Source organism: Hyla sarda, chromosome 1 (genome assembly GCF_029499605.1).
Source record: "Hyla sarda isolate aHylSar1 chromosome 1, aHylSar1.hap1, whole genome shotgun sequence".
NCBI lineage: Eukaryota > Metazoa > Chordata > Amphibia > Anura > Hylidae > Hyla > Hyla sarda.
In genome coordinates this window covers 542413601-542437247 of record NC_079189.1, presented here as the reverse complement: position 1 = coordinate 542437247, position 23647 = coordinate 542413601, and the positions used below count along the sequence as shown (strand labels likewise).

At 42.6% G+C, this 23647-nt stretch overlaps 1 protein-coding gene across 1 annotated transcript in view; it reads left to right on the top strand.

Annotated features, from left to right (window-relative positions):
• The window catches only part of RNF180 (ring finger protein 180), a 102743-nt gene extending 80030 nt beyond the window's left edge, over nt 1–22713 (top strand). Inside the window, exons 5-7 of the mRNA XM_056541357.1 lie at nt 12280–12508; nt 14449–14574; nt 22464–22713. Of these exons, the coding sequence (XP_056397332.1) occupies nt 12280–12508; nt 14449–14574; nt 22464–22657 (549 nt within the window). The 3' untranslated portion in view covers nt 22658–22713. The remainder of the gene's footprint in view (nt 1–12279; nt 12509–14448; nt 14575–22463) is intronic.
• Nucleotides 22714–23647: the final 934 nt, after the last annotated feature.

The following is a 23647-nucleotide window of genomic DNA, read 5'->3' as shown; positions in this document are numbered from 1 at the left end:
TTTTTCAATAAAGTTTTGATATTATTCAGGAGGGGTAGGAAGTTTGCCTTATATAAAGTTGAGTATTTAGTGGTGAGGTGAATTCCTAAGTAAGAGCGGGCGATCCGATCATCCTGTTAAGTGAAAGCGATGCTGCAGATGCCGTGATCTGTATTGATCACGGTATCTGAGGGGTTAATGGCGGACATCCGCGGGATCGCGGGTGTCCGCCATTACCGTCGGGTCGCTGGCTGCGATCCACAGCCGGGACCTGACGCGCATGATGCCGGCATCGCTCCGATGCCCGCGGTTATGCTCAGGACGTAAATGTACGTCCTGGTGCGTTAAGTACCACATCAACAGGACGTACATTTACGTCCTGCGTCGTTAAGGGGTTAAAGGGGTACTCCGGTGAAAAACTTTTTTTTTTTTTTTTTAATCAACTGGTGCCAGAAAGTTAAAGGGTACCTCTCATAAAAAAAACTTTTGATATATTATAGATTAATGTATGCAGAATAACTTCACAATTGCATGTTATTAAAAAATACGCTTCTTTCTATTTAATTTTCCACTTTGAAGAAATTACCACTAGGGGTCTCCTTACCAGTCCTGGCAGCAAGCATTTCTGACTCATGCTTGAGTCCTAAACACTACGAGCTGCCAGTCTGCTTTGTTCACAAAGGAGAACACTCAGAGCTGCCAGCCTGCTTCGTTCACAGCCTGTTTGGCTGTGAACAAAGCAGGCTGGCAGCTCTGAGTGTTTAGGACTCCAGCATGAGTCAGAAATGCTTGCTGACAGGACTGATCGGGAAAAATACAATAGAAAGAAGCATATTTTTCATTAACATGCTATTGGAAAGTTATTCAACATTCATTAATCTAAAATATATCAAAAGTTTATTTGATGAGAGGTACCCTTTAACCTCTTAAGGACGCAGGGCGTATGGATACGCCCTGCATCCCGAGTCCTTAAGGACGCAGGGCGTATCCATACGCCCGTGGGAATTCCGGCCCCCACCGCTAGCCGGTTGGGGACCGGAGCCGGATGCCTGCTGAAATCGTTCAGCAGGCATCCTGGCATATCGCCCAGGGGGGTCATTATGCCCCCCCATGTCGGCGATCGCCGCAGATCGCTGGACAATTCAGTCCAGCGATCTGCGGCGATTCCGGGTCAATCGGGTCTCCAGTGACCCGATGACCCGGAATTACTGGCTGTTCGGGGCCGTCTCTGACGGCCCCGAACAGCCAGAGCCTGCAGGGGTGAGGTGGCACTGATGCCACCTCACGATCGCCCTGATTCGTCGGCCGGATTACCGGCCGACCAATCAGGGCGCCTGCTGCGGGCGTCACTCCCGCACCCGTTCCGCCCCTCTTCCGGAGGACGTGAGCGGGTGCGGGAAGACGACCCCGGGTGCTGGGGACCCCGATCCCCGGCGTCCATGTTGGGATCGGGGCCCCAGGAGCGACGGCGGCGGCGAGGGACAGTCTGCGATGAAGCAACAGCAGGAGGTGAGTGACAGCCTCCTGCTGTTGCTTAGCAACAGCTCCCAGCATGCAAAAAGGGCATGCTGGGAGCTGTAGTTATGCAACAGCAGGAGGCAGACCACCACAACTCCCAGCATTCCCTTATGGGCATGCTGGGACTTATGGTTTTGCAACAGCTGGAGGCACATTATTTCTATGGAAAAGTGTACCTTCAACTGTTGTATAACTACAACTCCCAGCTTGCACAAACAGCTAAAGTGCATGCTGGGAGTTGTAGTGGTGCATCTGCTGGTTGCATAACTACAACTCCCAGCATGCCCGTTTGCTGTCGGTGACTGCTGAGAGTTGTAGTTTTGCAACAGCTGAAGGCACACTGGTTGTGAAACTTAGAGTTTTTTTTTTTACCTAACTCAGTGTTTCACGACCGGTGTGCCTCCAGCAGTTGCAAACTACAACTCCCAGCAGTCACCTTACACCATGCACCGTACATGCTGGGAGTTGTAGTTTTGCAACAGCTGGAGGCACACTGGTTTTGAAACACTGAGTAAGGTCACAAACTCCGTGATACATAACCAGTGTGCCTACAGCTGTTGCAAAACTAAAACTCTCAGCATGTACAGTCTGTCAGCGCATGCTGGGAGTTTTAGTTTTGCAACAGCTGGAGGTCCCCCCCAATGTGAATGTACAGGGTACACTCACATGGGCGGAGGATTACAGTAGGTATCGGGCTGCAAGTTTGAGCTGCAGCAAATTTTCTGCAACAGCTCAAACTGCCAGCGAGAAATTACTGTGAACCCCCGCCCGTGTGACTGTACCCTAAAAACACTACACTACACTAACACAAAAAATAAAATAAAAAGTAAAAAACACTACATATACACATACCCCTATACAACCCCCCTCCCCTCCCCAATAAAAATGAAAAACATCTGGTACGCCATGGTTTCCAAAACGGAGCCTCCAGCTGTTGCAAAAACAACAACTCCCAGTATTGTCGGACAGCCGTTGATTGTCCAGGCATGCTGGGAGTTTTGCAACAGCTGGAGGCCCCCTGTTTGGGAATCACTGGCGTAGAATACCCCTATGTCCACCCCTATGCAATCCCTAATTTAGGCCTCAAATGCGCATGGCGCTCTCACTTTGGAGCCCTGTCGTATTTCAAGGCAACAGTTAAGGGTCACATATGGGGTATCGCCGTACTCGGGAGAAATTGGGCTTCAAATTTTGGGGGGTATTTTCTGCTTTTACCCTTTTTAAAAATGTTAAGTTTTTTGGAAAAGAAGCATTTTAGGTAAAATTATTTTTATTTTTTTTACATATGCAATAGTCGTGAAACGCCTGTGGGGTATTAAGGTTCACTTAACCCCTTGTTACGTTCCCCGAGGGGTCTAGTTTCCAAAATGGTATGCCATGTGGGTATTTTTTGCGGTCCTGGCACCATAGGGGCTTCCTAAATGCGGCATGCCCCCAGAGCAAAATTTGCTTTCAAAAAGCCAAATGTGACTCCTTCTCTTCTGAGACCTGTAGTGCGCCAGCAGAGCACTTTTCACCCCCATATGGGGTGTTTTCTGAATCGGGAGAAATTGGGCTTCAAATTTTGGGGGGTATTTTCTGCTTTAACCCTTTGTATAAATGTAAATTTTTTGGGAAACCAAGCATTTTAGGTACATTTTTTTTTATTTTTTTTTACATATGCAAAAGTCGTGAAACACCTGTAGGGTATTAAGGTTAACTTTACCCCTTGTTACGTTCCCCGAGGGGTCTAGTTTCCAAAATGGTATGCCATGTGTTTATATTTTGCTGTCCTGGCACCATAGGGGCTTCCTAAATGCGGCATGCCCCCAGAGCAAAATTTCCTTCAAAAAAGCCAAATGTGACTCCTTCTCTTCTGAGACCTGTAGTGCGCCAGCAGAGCACTTTTCACCCCCATATGGGGTGTTTTCTGAATCGGGAGAAATTGGGCTTCAAATTTTGGGGGGTATTTTCTGCTATTACCCTTTTTAAAAATGTAAAACTTTAGGGAAACCAAGCATTTTAGGTAAAAAAAATTTTTTTTTTTTTTTACATATGCAAAAGTCGTGAATCACCTGTGGGGTATTAAGGTTCACATTACCCCTTGTTTCGTTCCCTGAGGGGTCTAGTTTCCAAAATGGTATTCCATGTGGGGTTTTTTGCAGTTCTGGCACCATAGGGGCTTCCTAAAGGTGACATGCCCCCCAAAAACCATTTGACACTCCTTCCCTTCTGAGCCCTCTACTGCGCCCGCCGAACAATTAACATAGAAATATGAGGTATGTCCTTACTCGAGAGAAATTGGGTTTCAAATACAAGTAAAAATTTTCTCCTTTTTACCCCTTGCAAAAATGCAAAAAATGGGTCTACAAGAACAAGCGAGTGTAAAAAATGAAGATTGTGTATTTTCTCCTTCACTTTGCTGCTATTCCTGTGAAACACCTAAAGGGTTAAAACGCTTACTGAATGTCATTTTGAATACTTTCGGGGGTGCAGTTTTTATAATGGGGTCATTTATGGGGTATTTCTAATATGAAGACCCTTCAAATCCACTTCAAACCTGAACTGGTCCCTGAAAAAAAGCGAGTTTCAAAATTTTGTGAAAAATTGGAAAATTGCTGCGGAACTTTGAAGCCCTCTGGTGTCTTCCAAAAGTAAAAACTCATCAATTTTATGATGCAAATATAAAGTAGACATATTGTATATGTGAATAAAAAAAAAAATTATTTTGAATATCCATTTTCCTTACAAGCAGAGAGCTTCAAAGTTAGAAAAATGCAAAATTTTCAAATTTTTCATCAAATTTTGGGATTTTTCACCAAGAAAGGATGCAAGTTACCACAAAATTTTACCACTAAGTTAAAGTAGAATATGTCACGAAAAAACAATCTCGGAATCAGAATGATAACTAAAAGCATTCCAGAGTTATTAATGTTTAAAGTGACAGTGGTCAGAATTGCAAAAAATGGCCGAGTCCTTAAGGTGAAAAAGGGCTCAGTCCTTAAGGGGTTAAACAGATTAGTAAATTACCTAAAATGGACAGAGATGTCAGCAGAGAGCACTGTGCTCATGAGCTCAGCAGACAGCTGTGTGTGTCAAAAAGAAAATAATTTCCGCTGTAGTATTCAGCAGCTAATAAGTACAGCAAGGATTAAGATTTTTTAATAGAAGTAATTTACAAATCTGTTTAACTTTCTGGCACCAGTTGATTTAAAAAAAAAGTTTTTCACCTGAGTATCCCTTTAAGGAAATTGAGAGGTAGAGAGGAAAAAGAGTTTTCGTTCATTTTCATAGTTTTCGTACATTTGGATCCATTCAAAAGTATGAAAAAAAAAAACATAAAACAGTTAGTCTGTTTGTATTATGTGAAGAAAATGACAACACTATAAGAACAAAATGAGGAAAATCCAAATATTGACTAAAATGACAAAAATGTAAACTGTCTAAAAAGGAAGTTGGCGGAGATTTATCAAAACCTGTGTAGAGGAAAAGTGGGGCAGTTGCCCATAGCAACCCATCAGATTGCTTTTATTGTTTTTCACAGGCCTTTTTTTAGCAATTAAACAAGCAATCAGATTAGTTTCTATGAGCAACTGCTCCCCTTTTCCTCTGCACAGGTTTTGATCAATCTCCCTCATTGTAACATTACCGCAAGAAAGCAGTTCCGAATGCCATAACGGTCCATAACTATAACTCCAGAATAATGAATAGGTTAGAATAACAATATGTTTAGTGTGAAGAGCAAAAAGTTTAGATTACCAAATGAGGTCCAAAATGTTATGTTTGTTTTATTATTATTATTATTATTTATTTTTTCTTTTCTGTATTAGGAAGTGATTGATATGGCAAAAGTTTTCTTTCCTATTTGGATATGGAAACTCCTTCCACGTGTTAGTAGAAAAAGAATACGGGTTCTGGGTACAATTTGCACAGTTGAGAAGGAGATAGATGAGTAACTGAAGTTCTTGACTAGAAGCAAAGTCCAAGTACATTAGGTATAAGTAAGTCAATGAGCTGATAATTCCTACAGCCTGGGCAGGCAGGTCTGATTAATGACTTGTTGTTCAGTAATATTGCTTCTTCTATTTCCATTAATAGTTAGTTCCTTTAATACCTAAAACTGCACACCCAGGAGTTCTGCTGTGTAAAAGTTAGTAGAACATTGATCCCTCTGTAAATGAAGGTTGTGTGATTTATGGTCTCATAGGCAGTAGTTCTAGTCTGCGTAGGAATTACAATCTGTTTTTTTTTTCCTTTAACAAAAGTTAAGTTAAAAAAATTATATCTAAAAAAAATCAGACCATTTCATAAATTATGAGTGCAACCTGAAGACCCTAGCCACCCATGCCAAATCTGTATGGAGGCTGTCCAACTACCATATGAATTATTACCACCAATTTTAAAGCTAAAATTAAGACATTTAATCTCTGCCGCCAAGACAGCCCAGCAATCCCTCATTTAGGAAATGAGTAGCTTCTAGGCTCCCTTAAAAACCCAGGCCTACATGTGACTGTACCTCTGCTGGGCTGGGCTTAGGGGTGTAAAGGGGACACTTCAGAATGTCGTTCAAGGTTTGTGACCAGCAAGGCTCTGAATATTAAAGGGAACCTGTCATGTTGAATAAGCAGACTGGACTGCAGGCTGATATTTAATGTTTTATATTTAATGTGACTGACACTAATGTCTGTATGTATGCACACTGTGGGAGTTCATCTCAATAGTTATAAGCAAAGTGTATTAAAGAGCAGTCAGAGACAGTGACACGGTTCGAATGCAGGGCTTCTACTGCTCTTTATTGGCCAAACACAATGTACAGCTACATTCACACTGGCACAAAAAAAAAAAAAAAAAATAATAATCTGCTTGTCCAGCACTACTTTCATAAATTGTGTCCCTAACTACATAGGTGGCTTACAACCAGCCACCCAACAAACAATCCACAAATGGGTTACTCAAAGTCCATTTGGAGGCTGCTGCCTTCTTGAATAAATCTCCAATCAGAGCGTAAGGTTTCTATCAGCCTCTGAGAGCAAACTATCACTCGCCTTCTCTTTAGCTTAATGATGAGCTGTTTTCTGCACCTGTGCTGATCTGGGCGATTGTAAAATCCTGGACTGGCCCAGGAGGGTGGAGAAAAGCTCCACTGCCAAAACTGATTTTTAGCCCATAAAAATCCAGGCCCGCCAGTCCCTAGCAGCTATGGTCTGCTAGAGATTTAATTCTGTACTGGATTTTCCCATATCTTACCCAGCTTTCCTTGGATCAGATATGCACCCCTGAAACCTGGTAGATACATATGACAGGTACTTTGTGAAAATATAGTAATCTCCAACCACCTTAGTTTTTACTGTCTCATAATACTCATAAGTTCAGTAGGCAGTCTCACAGTGTTTTCTGTATACGTCCAGGGAGAGCAGAAATGTCAAATAAATTGTAATTCAAACTTTTTGCACAAAACCATAAATCAGTCTTCCCAGCTCTTGACAGGTTCTGTTATGGGAATATTATCTAGACAGTACAGTAACATATGGAAATATTATTTAGACAGTAAATTAAACAGTTAGATTATTATATAAATGTAAATGCAGTACAGACCAAAAGTTTGGACACACCTTCTCATTCAGAGTTTTCTTTATTTTCATGACTATGAAAATTATAGATTCACACTGAAGGCATCAAAACTATTAATTAACACATGTGGAATTATATACATAACAAAAAAGTGTGAAACAACTGAAAATATATCATATTATAGGTTCTAGCCACCTTTTGCTTTGATTACTCCTTTGCACACTCATTCTCTTGATGAGCTTCAAGAGGTAGTCACCTGAAATGGTCTTCCAACAGTCTTGAAGGAGTTCCCAGAGATGCTTATCATTTGTTGTCCCTTTTGCCTTCACTCTGCGGTCCAGCTCACCCCAAACCATCTCGATTGGGTTTAGGTCCGGTGACTGTGGAGGCCAGGTCATCTGGCGCAGCACCCCATCACTCTCCTTCTTGGTCAAATAGCCCTTACACAGCCTGGAGGTGTGTTTGGGGTCATTGTCCTGTTGAAAAATAAATGATGGTCCAACTAAACGCAAATCGGATGGAATAGCATGCCGCTGCAAGATGCTGTGGTAGCCATGCTGGTTCAGTATGCCTTCAATTTTGAATAAATTCCCAACAGTGTAACCAACAAAGCCCCCCCTCCATCACACCTCCTCCTCCACACCAGCACACCTGTGAAGTGAAAACCATTTCAGGTGACTACCTCTTGAATCTCAACAAGGGAATGCCAAGAGTGTGCAAAGCAGTAATCAAAGCAAAAGGTGGCTACTTTGAAGAACCTAGAATATGACATATTTTCAGTTGTTTCACGCTTTTTTGTAATGTATATAATTCCACATGTGTTAATTCATAGTTTTAATGCCTTCAATGTGAATCTACAATTTTCATAGTCATGAAAATAAAGAAAACTCTGAATGAGAAGGTCTGTCCAAACTTTTGGTCTGTACTGTATATATATATATATATATATATATATATATATATATATATGTAGACAAAGAATAAGTCAGCCAGCACTTTAGTTGATACCAAACTATTATATGGACCTGGCCTACAGGTGCACGCTACTAGGCTAGATATACAGCAACAGAAGAATGCAGCAGCACACTGCCAACACAAAGATATAGGTGCAACATGAATATGCAGTTAAAACATGGAGAGCTATACAGCTATGGTGTAATAGATGCAAATGTGAAACTATGAAATAGTGAGGCACTTAGCTCGGAAATTTGTCTCCGCCGGCGGTCAAATAGCTTAGACCGTCCCACCGCGATAAGGTGGCCTCCTTGGGACGGACCCTACACTGTGAATATGCCTCTGTGTGAACAGTTCAGTAAGCATGGCAGGGCTGGAACATCCAAGACACCTTATGTACACACCTAATAGAGGTGGGTGGGGTGCAAGGCCAACATGGAGGTAGCCACTCCCCCGTATGTGCAATACAAAGTGCTGGCTGACTTATTCTTTGTCTGTATTGCACATACGGGGGAGTGGCAACCTCCATGTTGGCCTTGCACCCCACCCACCTCCATCAGGTGTGTATATAAGGTGTCTTGAATGTTCCAGATCCTGCCATGCTTACTGAACTGTTCACACAGAGGCATATTCACAGTGTAGGGTCCGTCCCAAGGAGGCCACCTTATCGCGGTGGGACGGTCCAAGCTATTTGACTGCTGGCGGAGACAAATTTGCAAGCTAAGTGCCTCACTATTTCATAGTTTCACATTTGCATCTATTACACCATAGCTGTATAGCTCTCCATGTTTTAACTGCATATTCATGTTTCATCTATATCTTTGTGCTGGCAGTGTGCTGCTGCATTCTTCTGTTGCTGTATATATATATATATATATATTTATATATATATATAGAGTAAATTTATATATGGGGAAGGTGGCAAACAAAAAACACAAAACCACTGAGACATAAAAATTTTGGGATTTGTGGTCAATAATACAACTGTGAAGACCTCATTTCGAAGATGTAAATCAGATCAGATGTAAATCTGAGTCTTCATTATTGCTACGACAACCTTTGCTGAAGTCCTGAATCTGTTACCTAAAAATTCTCCTTCCCATGGATCATAGCAACAAAGGGCAATTTCCTCTCTATTCAATAACTCATTTAGGTGAAACGTCGACAAAGATTAGTTAATCTGAACATGTTGTTTGATTTATTGAATTGCTTGATCTTTCTCGAAAACATTGAAGGAAAGTTGCCTGGGGTGGGGAACTGATTTCTATAATCCATCTGTATAGATATTCAGATAAAGGAAATTCATGAAATTAAAATGTGACCTTTTGTTCTTATGTTTCCTAACTCTTCACGGCAAAGATCTTCATTGGATGCATAATATACAATATTTTTAATGTGTTGCCTACACTCCTTATAGGTTCTGAGACATCAGAGCATTTATTTATGTGATAAATCTTCAATTTCATTACCATTACACTATACCTCTGTCTACAGTTGTCAGCAGTTTTAAGGGCTTTAACTGTTCCCTGATTCTGCTGAAAAGGGTACTCCACTGCTAAAGGATATCCAAAGGATAGGGGATAAGATGTCTGATTGTGGCTGCTGGGACCCCTGCGATCAGACATCTTATCCCCTATCTTTTGAATAGGGGATTAGATGCCTAGCAGCGGAGTACTCCTTTAAAGGGAACCTCACACCAGGTTTTACACCATATAACTGGTGGCAACACGTTATATAGGGTAAAATATGGTTTCTCACTATGTCGAGATGTCCTCCTACCCATCTGCCATAGTGTAGAAAACAAGTTATAAAAGTTTCCTGTATAAAATGCTAATGAGTCTCAAGTAGTCATTTGGGCGTGTGGCATCCTGGAGTAGTCACCGCTCCCCGGGCTGTAATTACGCCTAAACAAAACTTATTTTCAATGGACAAGAATTTCTGAAAATTTAGTGATTTGAGAGATATATACTTACTAATCCCCCAGTGCCTTCTTAGTTTTGGCTACAACCACCCATAGGTGTACATTGAGACTTTCAGACATGCTCGATTGTGGAAAAATGTGTGCTCTGTTGCCTGACAAAAACAGGGTCACAGTTTACAGAGGAAATCATGTGGCTGTCACTTATTAATGTACACATCTTCTCATAGAGGGCTATGTAGTCATGTAGGCAGTCCTATTCAGGAACATCTCTTCATATACTTTTATACACAGACACATGTCAGTCACTGAGTAGGACCGCCCACATGACTACTTAGCCCAGAATGAACAGAGATTTACATGAATAAATGACAAGTTATCCTGGAATTTTTCCCACAAAACCATTTATCAATCTGCTCAGCTCCTCCTGCTCTATAACATGATATCTGCAGATTGTACTGTATTGTATATATCATCTGCTCAGCTCCTCCTGCTCTATAACATGATATCTGCAGATTGTACTGTATTGTATATATCATCTGCTCAGCTCCTCCTGCTCTATAAAATGATACCTGCAGATTGTACTGTATTGTATATATCATCTGCTCAGCTCCACCTGCTCTATAACATAATGCCTGCAGATTATGCTGTATTGTATATATATCATCTTCTCAGCTCCTCCTGCTCTATAACATGATACCTGCAGATTGTACTGTATTGTATATATCATCTGCTCCGCTCCTACTGCTCTATAACATAATGCCTGCAGATTATGCTGTATTGTATATATCATCTGCTCAGCTCCTTCTGCTCTATAACATGATACCTGCAGATTGTACTGTATTGTATATATCATCTGCTCAGCTCCTCTTGCTCTATAACATGATGTCTGCAGATTGTACTCTATTGTATATATCATCTGCTCAGCTCCTTCTGCTCTATAACATAATACCTTCAGAATGTACTGTATTGTATATAAAGCATCTCACCGGCTGGCTTCCCTGGTGTAATAGTGCTTCGCCGTATCCCAGGTTCTGTTAGTGACGCCACTACTGCATGGGCCTGGGGCAAAAAAGGATCTGACACGTTTCAGAAAGCACGCTTTCCTTCCTCAGAGATCGTTGATGGTATAGGGTCACGGCTATTTATACTTGAAACTGTCCATCATCCATCTATCTCAGTGTCATCCTGGTTTTTGATATATATTTTGCCAAAAACTACCCTCTTTTCTCCAAATTTTACTTAGAGCATGTTCATTGTGTGAAAACAGCAGTCCCTGCTCGCAGTCCTCCTAATGAAAATTGAGATCATATGAAGACTTTAATGACACATGTTACTTATGGAATTGTATAATTTGTACATGGTTATGCAAAACATTCCATAGGCAGAGTCCATAAAAAGTATTACATTCATCTATTAAAGCACTGACTATATGGCTACTGGTCACAAGTACAGCACCAACATTTAGTAGCCACATTACTGACAAGGACTCAAACAAAGAGTGCCACTTTGCGGTCCTAGTTCTAGGTATTGACCCCATACCCATAATATGTTGGCAGGTAGTTCTTGCAAGTATAAGTAGATTGATATCAACCTAACCTGCTTAATTTATGAATAACAAAGAGACTCATAACATTCTTTCAGGATCTTCTCTGTCATTAAACCGGGGCATTCCCTTGGGTAAATGATACTTAAGTCAGACCTTATTTTAGTATAACCATTTACTACTCTGCAATAATGACTGCCTCCACCTCTATTATCCCCATTCTCTATGGATGACTCTCTATTATTCTACTAATAAACCAAGTAGAGGGTTTTCTTTCATACCCACCTCAGCCTCAGTACTGCGCATCCACATTTCACTCTGCCACTTGTCTTCAGGAAAGGAGTGGGCATAGAAGATTGACTGGTGATTGATCTCTTTTTGGAACACAGTCGGCTCAGCTCATTATCTGTATGACAAATGTGCCAGGACTTGTGAAGCATCAATCACTGTTGCCTGCATGCAAAGGAGATCATGTTAGCAATGTCCTAGCCACTGTGCTATGCAGATGTCTGCAACCAATGATTCATTATCAGCTTCATCTAGGTAGGGAAAAGCCTTCTTACCAATTGCTAATGGCAGACTGAGATTCATCTACAGTCATGCATGGCTTCATTCTTCCCTTGCTTCCCACTCATTGCCCTTATTGCAAGGGATGTGTAATAACTGGCTTTCACATGACGTTGTGACATGCCTGTTAATTCTGTGTTAAATTGACTCCCTACGCTAGTATGGGTTTATGAGTCATTAGGTGCTCATGTGAAATTACTTTGTGTCCAAAAACCAATATATTACACCTAGGCTCTTTTCTCTATAGATCAATAAACCACATCATATAGCCGCAGAAGATGACGATGAACTTGCGGAAGAAAAGGAGCGCTACACATGTGCTGTTTGCTTAGATGTATATTTCAACCCCTACATGTGTTATCCATGCCGTCACATCTTTTGTGAGCCATGTTTACGGACACTGGCCAGAGACAATCCTACAAGAACTCCGTGTCCGCTTTGCAGATCCATTATTTCAAGGGTGCACTTCCATTCAGGTAAGTACTATTTATTTTCATTTGGATTCTATGTTTTTCTTTACATATTAACATACTTTTTAATATCTGAATCCAAATACTGGAAAACATTTGTAAGCCCCCTCTCTCATTCCACCTCAAAACTATTGAAGCAGAGACAAAGGGACTATGTAAAAAGGGATTTCCTGAGATCCAACTCCTAGCACCCCTGCCGATCAGCTGATGGAAGGGTCAATGGTGCTTGTGTGAGCGCTGCAAGTAGTAGAACGTGAAAGGTACTTTTACCCGTTTAAGTTAATGGGGCAATGCTGCAGTACCTTGCACTGCCACTACAAAAAGTATGGTGATAAAGAGGCTGCAGCACTCACACAAGCGCCTTGACCCATTTCAATGGCTGATCAGCAGGGATACCAGAAGTGGGACCCCTGCCAATCTAATATTGATGGCCTACTCTAGAGATAAACCATCAGTTTTATAAGGCTTGGTAAGGACAGCATATGGCACTATGCTATTATTACTTGCAAATACATAATTCCAGTAGTTCAGTTTGTCCCAAACTGTTACAAAACTACAACACCTGCGCTTGTGCACTGGAGAAGCGTGAAGATCGCTCCTTTGAAGGCCGCTGCTACACTTCCTTTTTCATGGCAGAACCAGAAAGTGCTAAAAAAACACAAGGAAATTACAATCCTATAACAACAATTCCTATGTTATCCTATGCAATTTGATTACTTATGCTTGGATATAACAAATTATTGTCAGAAGCTATTACGGGAAGCTATTGTTGTGCTATCTTGGAAATATCTAGGATCACATAACAAAATGTCTAGGTTTAGCCCCAGCCTTTTATGTCTTCAGTCCAAGGCCTCAGGTATGGCTTCTCAACTTTATTTTTCTCATCTGTTCTGGATGTTTCCTTGACTTGTATTATAGTTTTAACCACCTTTGTGGTGATTACTTCAATCTAAGCTTCAGTAAATAGTGAAGCAGGGATTTTATAGTAAAGCAGAAATTTAGTCTGGCTGTGTTTAAACCATTCCTGTCATCTCACATACATTTTCAGGATAAGCTGTCATGTGTGGCCATGAAAAACAGCACTATTTCTGGCCTACTTGTATGTTTTTTTTTCCTCCAGTTTTCCCTTCTGTTGGCTTTGCATCTAATTTTGAGCTGTCCCTTACTAGTAAATGTATGCTGCTATGACATCCCCTACAGAAAAGGCAATACTGGTCCCCCTATAATTATATCTCTATAGCACACCCACAGAACCTCCAATGTGGAGAACATTTTTAGGGCAGCACTAAGCAGTGTAAGTTGTGAATTCTGCACAGGGTTAGATCTAATACGATAAACTCATGTAGTCTCTCTGCAGTCATCCTGGCCCTCTCTTGCTTTCTCCAGTCACTCTCACTTTTCTTCCACTTCCCCTTTCCCCTCTTCTCTAATTGTGATGATGAATATAGTTTACCTAGGCTTGGTTCACACAGTATTTTGGTTCTCTTTTTGGCATTTATTTTAGTATGTTTGCCAAAAGCACAGAAACAGGTGCAAATTTTCCTGCCTTGGTTTTGATAAAAACACTGACAAAAATACTAACCAAAATCGGGACCAATGAGGATCAATGAAGAAGAAGAGTGGAAAAACTTACAAAACACTAATCATAATTATTAACTGCATAGAGAAACCAATGATAAATCTTTTGGGTATATAGAACACTGCATTGCACCACAGACTGCAAATGCAACATGGGGTTAAATAGGAAATGAAAATAGAGGGCTAACGCCAGGATTTGTGATATATTCCTTTTACAGCGTATCATATTCATTAAACACAATTTATGTGATCATACTAAATGCACTGTTCTATAGAATAGTGCTGAATCATCAAGTCTTGTTGGTGCTGGCTGTAGGCAGATTGTATTACTTTGGAACATGACCTCATTTTTATCTGTTTAATTACAGATCTCAGCAAATGTTCTGTTGCCTTCTTTCCAAATGAGTATCTCAAAAGAAAGCAAAGTTTTCAGAGGGCAAATTGTGCAAAATGGCCTCTACCCAACTGCAACAGACTATTCAGAGTGTTTGGAGGTAAGACTTTAAATGTGTTTATCTGTCTTATGACTATCTTTTTTTCATCTACAGTGCCTTGCATAAGCATTTACCCATTGGACAGTACTGCTGCTGTTACAAACTGGAATTCAAATGGACTTAAAGGGGTACTCCAGTGAAAAATCATTTTTTTCTAATTAACTGGTGCCAGAAAGTTGAACAGATTTGTAAATTACTTCTATTAAAAAATCTTAATCCTTATCCCAGTAAGTATCAGCAGCTGTATGCTCCACAGGAAGGTGAGTTGCTCTTTCCAGTCTGACTATAGTGTTCTTTGTTGACACCTCTGTCCATGTTTGGAACTGTCCAGAGCAGGAGCAAATGCTGCTCTGGACAGGTCCTGACGTGACAGAGGTGTCAGCAGAGAGCACTGTGGTCAGACTTTAATGCTTCCTCTGTAGTCTACAGCACATGAAAAGTACTGGAAGGATTAAGATTTTTAAATTGAAGTAATTTATCAGTTGATCTGAAAAAAAATTATTTCCACTGGAGTACCCCTTTAAATAGACTTTTACCATTTGAGCAACACAACATGCACAATACCTTATAAGAGCATGATACATTTTATTGCGACACAATCAATAATGAGAATAAAAAAGTTAATATCTGAGTTATTACTAAGTAGAACCACATTTCACTGCAATTACAGCTGCAGGTATATTGGGGTATATCTTTACCAGCTTTGCACATCTAGAGATGCAAACATTTGTCCATTCTTCTTGGCAAAGAAGCTAAAGCTCAGTCAGATTGGATGGAGGCCATCTGTGAAAATATTGAATACATATTCAAGTCTTGCCATAGATTCTCAGTTGGATTCAGGTCTGGACTTTGACTGGGCCATTTTAGGACTTAGCATGAGGTTTAACAAAACCATCCCATTGTAGCTCTGACTCTATGTTTAGGGTCATCATCCAGCTAAAAGATGAACCTCGTCCCAGTCTCAAGCCTTTTGCAGACTGCCTCAGATTTTTTGCCTCCATCCGCTGAAAAGACACATCCCCATCCCCACAGTATATTGCTACCACCACCATGTTTCGCTATGGGAATGGTGTGGTCAGGATGATGGTCAGTGTTGGACTTCTGCCAGACATAGAGTTTTGCACTAAGACCAGAAAGTTCAATTTTGGTCTTATCTGACCAGAGCACCTTCTTCCATGTTTGCTGTGTTTCCCACATGGCTTGTGGTAAAATCCAAACAGGATTTCTTGTGGCTTACTTTCAACAACAAATTTCATCTTGCCACTCTTCCATGAAGGCCAGATTCGTAGAGCACACCACTAATAGTTGCTGATTCTTCCACCTCAGATGTTGATCTTTTGCAGCTCCTCCAGAGTTACCATGGTTTAATTTCTCCTTGCCCAGCTTTTCAGTTTAGGTAGACAGTCTTTTTTGTTAGGTTTGCAGTACATTTTTTTTTCCTCACCTTTTTGGTGCTCTGTGGGATGTTCAAATCTTGGAACATTTTTTATAACTTAACCCTGCCTCATGCTTCATAACTTCATGCTTCTGCTTGATCAGTAGAGCTCTCTAACAAACTCTGAGGCCTTCACAGAACAGGTGCATTAAATTGCAAACAGGTGGACCCTATTTACTTTAATTATGTAACTTGCAAATGTGACAAGACAATTGGTCGCACCAGATCTTTCTTAGGGGCTTCACAGTCAAAGGGGGTGAATACATATGAACTCAACAACAATTTGAAATCCATGTTATATCCTTCTCCTCCTTCCAAATGGTGGACTATTATGTGTCGGTCTATTAAATAGAATAGCAATTAAATACATTTGTATTTGTGGTTATACCATGACAAAATGTAGAAAAGTCAAAGGAGGTGAACACTTTTGCAAGAGACTGTTACTGTTTCTATATGGTCATTATGTTCTACATTATCAGTTGCCAATACAGGAAAAGTCTACACAGTCGATGTGGAAAATTATCTGATTTTAATAAAGAAATTAAAATCTGTAATAAATTTGTAGTTGATGTGTTTCACGATTCCGGCTGGCAGGAGGTGGATCCTCTGTGCCAGAGAGGGATTGGCGTGGACCGTGCTAGTGGACCGGTTCTAAGTCACTACTGGTGTTCACCAGAGCCCGCCGCAAAGCGGGATGGTCTTGCTGCGGCGGTAGTGACCAGGTCGTATCCACTAGCAACGGCTCAACCTCTCTGACTGCTGAAGATAGGCGCGGTACAAGGGAGTAGACAGAAGCAAGGTCGGACGTAGCAGAAGGTCGGGGCAGGCAGCAAGGATCGTAGTCAGGGGCAACGGCAGGAGGTCTGGAACACAGGCTAGGAACAAACAAGGGAACGCTTTCACTAGGCACAAGGGCAACAAGATCCGGCCAGGAAGTGCAGGGGAAGTGAGGTATACATAGGGAGTGCACAGGTGAACACACTAATTAGAACCACTTGCGCCAATCAGCGGCGCAGTGGCCCTTTAAATCGCAGAGACCCGGCGCGCGCGCGCCCTAGGGAGCGGGGCCGCGCGTGCCGGGACAGGACCGACGGAGAGCGAGTCAGGTACGGAAGCCGGGGTGCGCATCGCGAGCGGGCGCCACCCGCATCGCGAATCGCATCCCGGCTGGAGGCGGTACCGCAGCGCACCCGGTCAGTGGACCAGACCGGGGCGCTGTAGTAGCGAGGATGAGGCGAGCGCTCCGGGGAGGAACGGGGACCCGGAGCGCTCGGCGTAACAGTACCCCCCCCCTTGGGTCTCCCCCTCTTCTTGGGGCCAAAGAACCTGAGGACCAAAAACTCAATTTTTTCGTGATGAGGTCCGATGCACATTAGGAGGGGTTCCGTGCGGTAAGGCACGGCACAGTCCAATCTTTCATTGTTAACACAATTGATGTAGAGGGGTCTGGCGAGACTGGTCACAGGGACGTTGAACCTGTTGATAAGAGAGGCCAAAAAAAAAATTTCCTGCAGATCCGGAATCCAAGAAGGCCATAGTAGAGAAGGAGAAGGTAGAGGCAGATATCCGCACAGGCACAGTAAGGCGTGGAGAAGCAGAGTTGACATCAAGAACTGTGTCACCTTTGTGCGGAGTCAGCGTACGTCTTTCCAGGCGGGGAGGACGGATAGGACAATCCTTCAGGAAGTGTTCGGTACCGGCATAGTACAGGCAAAGATTCTCCATGCGGCGTTGTGTCCTCTCTTGAGGTGTCAAGCGAGACCGGTCAACCTGCATAGCCTCCACGGCGGGAGGCACAGGAACGGATTGCAGAGGACCAGAGGAGAGAGGAGCCGGGGGGAAAAAACGCCTCGTGCGAACAAAGTCCATATCCAGGCGGAGCTCCAGACGCCATCCGGAAGAACGCATGTCAATGCGAGTGGCAAGATGAATGAGTTCATGTAGGTTAGCAGGAGTTTCTCGTGCGGCCAGAACATCTTTAATGTTGCTGGATAGGCCTTTTTTAAAGGTCGCGCAGAGGGCCTCACTATTCCAGGACAACTCGGAAGCAAGAGCACGGAACTGAATGGCGTACTCGCCAACGGAAGAAACACCCTGGGCCAGGTTCAGCAGGGCAGTCTCGGCAGAAGAAGCTCGGGCAGGCTCCTCGAAGACACCACGGACCTCAGCGAAGAAGGACTGGACTGTGGCTGTGGCAGGATCATTGCGGTCCCAGAGCGGTGTGGCCCAAGACAAGGCCTTTCCAGAAAGGAGACCACGGCAGAGTCTAGAGTCCCCATCAAATTTGTCCGGCAGGGACAAGCAGGGGTTAGGAGCGGCCGGACGCTGCGGAGGAGTTGCAGGAGCCGGCGGAGGAGATGGTTGTTGCAGTTGCCGCTGCTGTGTCAGTGACAGCAGCTGCTGTAACTGTGACTTCAGTTGCTGTGTCACGGAGGACAAGTATGCCAGCTGGTGATTTTGTTGGGTGATCATCGTGGAAATGTCGGCAAGACTTGACAGCGGCACCTCAGCGGAATCCATGGCCGGATCTACTGTCACGATTCCGGCTGGCAGGAGGTGGATCCTCTGTGCCAGAGAGGGATTGGCGTGGACCGTGCTAGTGGACCGGTTCTAAGTCACTACTGGTGTTCACCAGAGCCCGCCGCAAAGCGGGATGGTCTTGCTGCGGCGGTAGTGACCAGGTCGTATCCACTAGCAACGGCTCAACCTCTCTGACTGCTGAAGATAGGCGCGGTACAAGGGAGTAGACAGAAGCAAGGTCGGACGTAGCAGAAGGTCGGGGCAGGCAGCAAGGATCGTAGTCAGGGGCAACGGCAGGAGGTCTGGAACACAGGCTAGGAACAAACAAGGGAACGCTTTCACTAGGCACAAGGGCAACAAGATCCGGCCAGGAAGTGCAGGGGAAGTGAGGTATACATAGGGAGTGCACAGGTGAACACACTAATTAGAACCACTTGCGCTAATCAGCGGCGCAGTGGCCCTTTAAATCGCAGAGACCCGGCGCGCGCGCGCCCTAGGGAGCGGGGCCGCGCGTGCCGGGACAGGACCGACGGAGAGCGAGTCAGGTACGGAAGCCGGGGTGCGCATCGCGAGCGGGCGCCACCCGCATCGCGAATCGCATCCCGGCTGGAGGCGGTACCGCAGCGCACCCGGTCAGTGGACCAGACCGGGGCGCTGTAGTAGCGAGGATGAGGCGAGCGCTCCGGGGAGGAACGGGGACCCGGAGCGCTCGGCGTAACAATGTGGATTTTGTTGCAGAAACCATGTAGATCGGCAGCATAATGGACACCTGCAGATGTCAAATACATAGATTTTATTTATTTATTTATTTTTTAAACATTAACAAAATTGGCTTTAAAGAACAGCAATTCAAATTTACAATTCAAAAAATATCCACACCAAAATCCACACAATATCCTAGGTTATATATGCAGAAATGCTGCAATTCCACAGCATTTCTAATGCATGTGAAATTACCTTTAAGTACCATTGCACTTTTTTTCTGGGTTAAAAAGGTGATGGTAAATAGAGGATTACTATAATCATTTCACTTGTCCATGGATCCCAGAAGATAGTAGGTGTCCCTGTAGAACGGATATTGTAGACAGTTCTTCTCTAGACTTAAATTAAGTGGCTATGTAGGGTTAAAGGGTAACTCTCATTAAAATGTATTTTTGCTATTGCACTTATGGTAAATAAAAAATATTTCTAATATACATGGAGTGTTGATGGGGGGGGGGGGGTGTCCAGCCTCCTCCAATCATAGCTCCTCTCACACTTATAATAACACAAAGAAAGCTTCATTTTTATATATTTAAGTATATTTAAAACCTTTTTTATTTACCATAAAGAGTGTAATAGCAAACATTAGTTTTAATGAGAGTACCCATTTAAGGCTCAATTGACACAACCATTAGAAGCTTAGTCTGGAGCCTCTTCCATCAGATTTGTTGGGAAGAAAAAACACAGCATGTTGCGCTCATCTTCCCACCAAAACAGCAGACACCCCAATGGAATCCAAAGAACCCTATTATTTTCCATGGGTCAGTCCGGCACAGTTGGATTCAGTACTGCCATGTTAATTTTTATCATAACCGAAGCCATGGCAGCAGGGTGATCCAAGTTTAAAGGGGTTTTCCAGGAAAAAAAAAATTTTTAATTTCAACTGGCTGCAGAAAGTTAAACAGATTTGTAAATTACTTCTATTAAAAAACCTTAATCCTTTCAATAATTATCAGCTGCTGAAGTTGAGTTGTTCTTTTCTGTCTGGCAACAGTGCTCTCTGCTGACATCTCTGCTTGTCTCGGGAACTGCACAGAGTAGAAGAGGTTTGCTATGGGGATTTGCTTCTAAACTGGGCGGTTCCCGAGACACGTGTCATCAGAGAGCACTTAGACAGAAAAGATCAACTCAACTTCATCAGCTCATAAGTACTGAAAGGGTTAAGATTTTTTAATAGAAGTAATTTACAATTCTGTTTAACTTTCTGGAGCCAGTTGATATATCTATATATAAAAAAAAAGTTTTTTCCTGGATAACCCCTTTAAGAAATAAAACTAACTTTGTAAAGTCCACATTTTACAGCTCTGTATTCAAAATATCTAGACAATATCTAAAGATAATATTCAACTCACCTTTTAGTTGCATGCACGGATCCTCACCTGGCCCGGTTATGGACGTAACAGTCGAAGAGAAGGAGAAAGCTTGGTCCAGCACTGCTAAAATGCTTAGTCTTTATTGTATTCCTTTAAAACAAGTTTACATGATAGACATCACACCACCGGGCTAGACGAATGTCAGGCAAGTCAGAGGCATTTCTAGCATTTGCACCCTCTTGATCACCGTTGGAGATCAAGAGCTTGCATACACTTGCAACACATCTGACTCGTCTGACATTCGTGTAGCACAGTGGTGTGATGGTGATCAAGAGCATACATGTGCTTGAAACGCGTGCAACTTCTCTGACATTCGTGTATCACGGTGGTTTAATGTCTATGTGGTGAACTTGTTTTAAAGGATTCCAATAAAGACTAAGAATTTTAGTAAGCTTTCTCCTTTTCTCTGTCTGTTAAGTCAGAATATCTCAACATCGACACACATACCAATTTATGTAAAGAAGACACCAAATCAAAGCGGTTATCCAACAATAGAAAAGTAAAGTTGATTTCTTCCAAAAACAGTGCAACACCTGTTCTTGTTTCTAGAAGAAAGCAGCTATGTTTATCCCCCTAGACAGCAGGAGCTTTATATATTTGCTCACAGTGTATTGTGGATGTGTTAGCAGATGACAGTTCTCGATCGCAGTTTAAAGAACATTGGGGTTTCCCCTCCAATTTTACAATCAAAACAGAACCCAAACATTATTACAGTTGTCAAAATAAAGTAATTTTTAAAAATAAAGAGTTCACATGTGGAGCTTTAGATCTATTTTTGGCATAGTTTCTTGACATCTTTCTGCACACTTGTCAGTCAGCTGTCTGAAGAGGCTGTGCTCTCGGGTGAACGCTGTGGCCTTTTTATTGTTTACATGTTCCAAATTCCTGCACGCTTAGCGTAGCGACTGTGCTAGGTGCTGCATATGTTCTGTTAAAGGAGTTATCCAGGAATAGAAAAACAGAGCTAGTTTCTTAAAAAAGAAAAAAAAAAAAAAAAAAACGCTCCCCGTCTGTCTCCAGGTTGGGTGTGGTTCTGCAGTTCAGTTCCATTGAAGTGAATGGAGCCAAGTTGTAAAACCACACACAACCTGGGGACAGAAGTGAAGCTGTTTCTAAAATAAATTAGATCTGTTTTCCTATTACTGGATAACCCCTTTATGCTGCTTTATGAATTCTTATGGTTTACACCCACAGCTTTTAATGGGCTCGATGAACAACACATGCAACGCCCATTGTATAGATAGCAGCATTGCTATATTTTGTTAGCACACTGTGCTAGTGTGCTGCAGTCCTGGCACCTAGCCTGAATGAGAGCTGAGCAGCAACAGTATGTATCCCCGCCTACCTTACTTCACTGTACATGGGCCAGGTACAGGGGTAAATGTGAAGTGAGAGGTGATGCATACTGTACTGGGGCAAGCCGAGATGTACACTTCAGAGAGCCACCAGCCTGCAGCGCAATGAGCATGGCACAGTTCACTCATAGCATAGCATACCATGTCAACAGCATTCTTCCAGTCTGTTTTGCAGCCACTATGCATATATGTAGAAAAAAAAGTGTCCTGCATTGATATACTGTACAAAGGCATGCCATAGAAGTATGTAAAACATGCAGGTGTGGGACTCATATGGGCAACATATGACTTTTATATAGAGTGGTTACATTATATTGTAAGTATTCATGTCAGTGGGTTTTCCCAGTGTACATACAAAGAAAAGATGTGAACAGAGTCTTATGTATGTGCTTCTCTTGTTTTCTTTGTGGTACTTCTTCTAATCACACCTGTGTTTGATGGCAGATTTCAGGAGACACATGGACCCTATGGGAAGAAGGCACTTTCCACATGGGGAGCACAGAGATGACTTTGGAGATGGAAGTCGTGGTTGGAGATTTGACCTGGACATGATCATCATATACATTTACTCTGTGAATTGGATTATTGGATTCATTTTATTTTGTCTCTTGTGCTATTTTTTCTTTCTCTCACTTTAGGAAGACATACAATACATTTAAAGGGGTACTCCGGTGAAAACCTTTTTTTTTTTTTTTTTTTTTTTTTTTTTTTTAAATCAACTGGTGCCAGAAAGTTAAACAGATTTGTAAATTCCTTCTATTAAAAAATCTTAATCCTTCCTGTACTTATTAGCTGCTGAATACTACAGCGGAAATTCTTTTCTTTTTGAAACACAGCTGTCTGCTGACATCATGAGCACAGTGCCCTCTGCTGACATCTCTGTCCATTTTAGGAACTGTCCAGAACAGCATATGTTTACTATGGGGATTTCCTTTTACTCTGGACAGTTGATAAAATGGACAGAGATGTCAGCAGAGAGCACTGTGCTCATGATGTCAGCAGACAGCTCTGTGTTTCAAACGGAAAATAATTTCCACTGTAGTATTCAGCAGCTAATAAGTACAGGAAGGATTAAGATTTTTTTAATATAAGTAATTTACAAATCTGTTTTACTTTCTGGCACCAGTTGATAAAAAAAAAAAAAAAAAAAAAAAAAGGTTTTCACTGGAGTACTCCTTTAAGCAATAGGAGAGATGTCCAGTGGCACCCATGTCGCTACCCCTGGCACAACTCGACCACACAGGCGGCTGAGGAGATTCGAGGCACAGGCAGGATAAGGCAACTCGTGGTCAGGATAGCAGAAGATCAGGGCTGGTGGCACAGTAGTGTAGTCAGGAGCATAGCAAGTGTCACGGAGCAAAGGGTATGATACACGGCAAGGCAACTCTCAGGAACGCATTCTCTCAGGCACTAGGGCAACAAAGATCCAGCAGGGAAGTGTGGGAGGTGGAGGAATTAATCAATGAGCCACAGGTGTTACTTCACTAATGGGTACACTGGCCCTTTAAATCTTAAAGCTCCCGCACGTGCTTGCCCTAGGGGATGGGGACACGCATGCCCGAGCAGAGAGGCGGGGTCAGGAGAAGCACCAGGTGAGGGGCTGGGATTCGCATGCGGGAGTGTCCCGC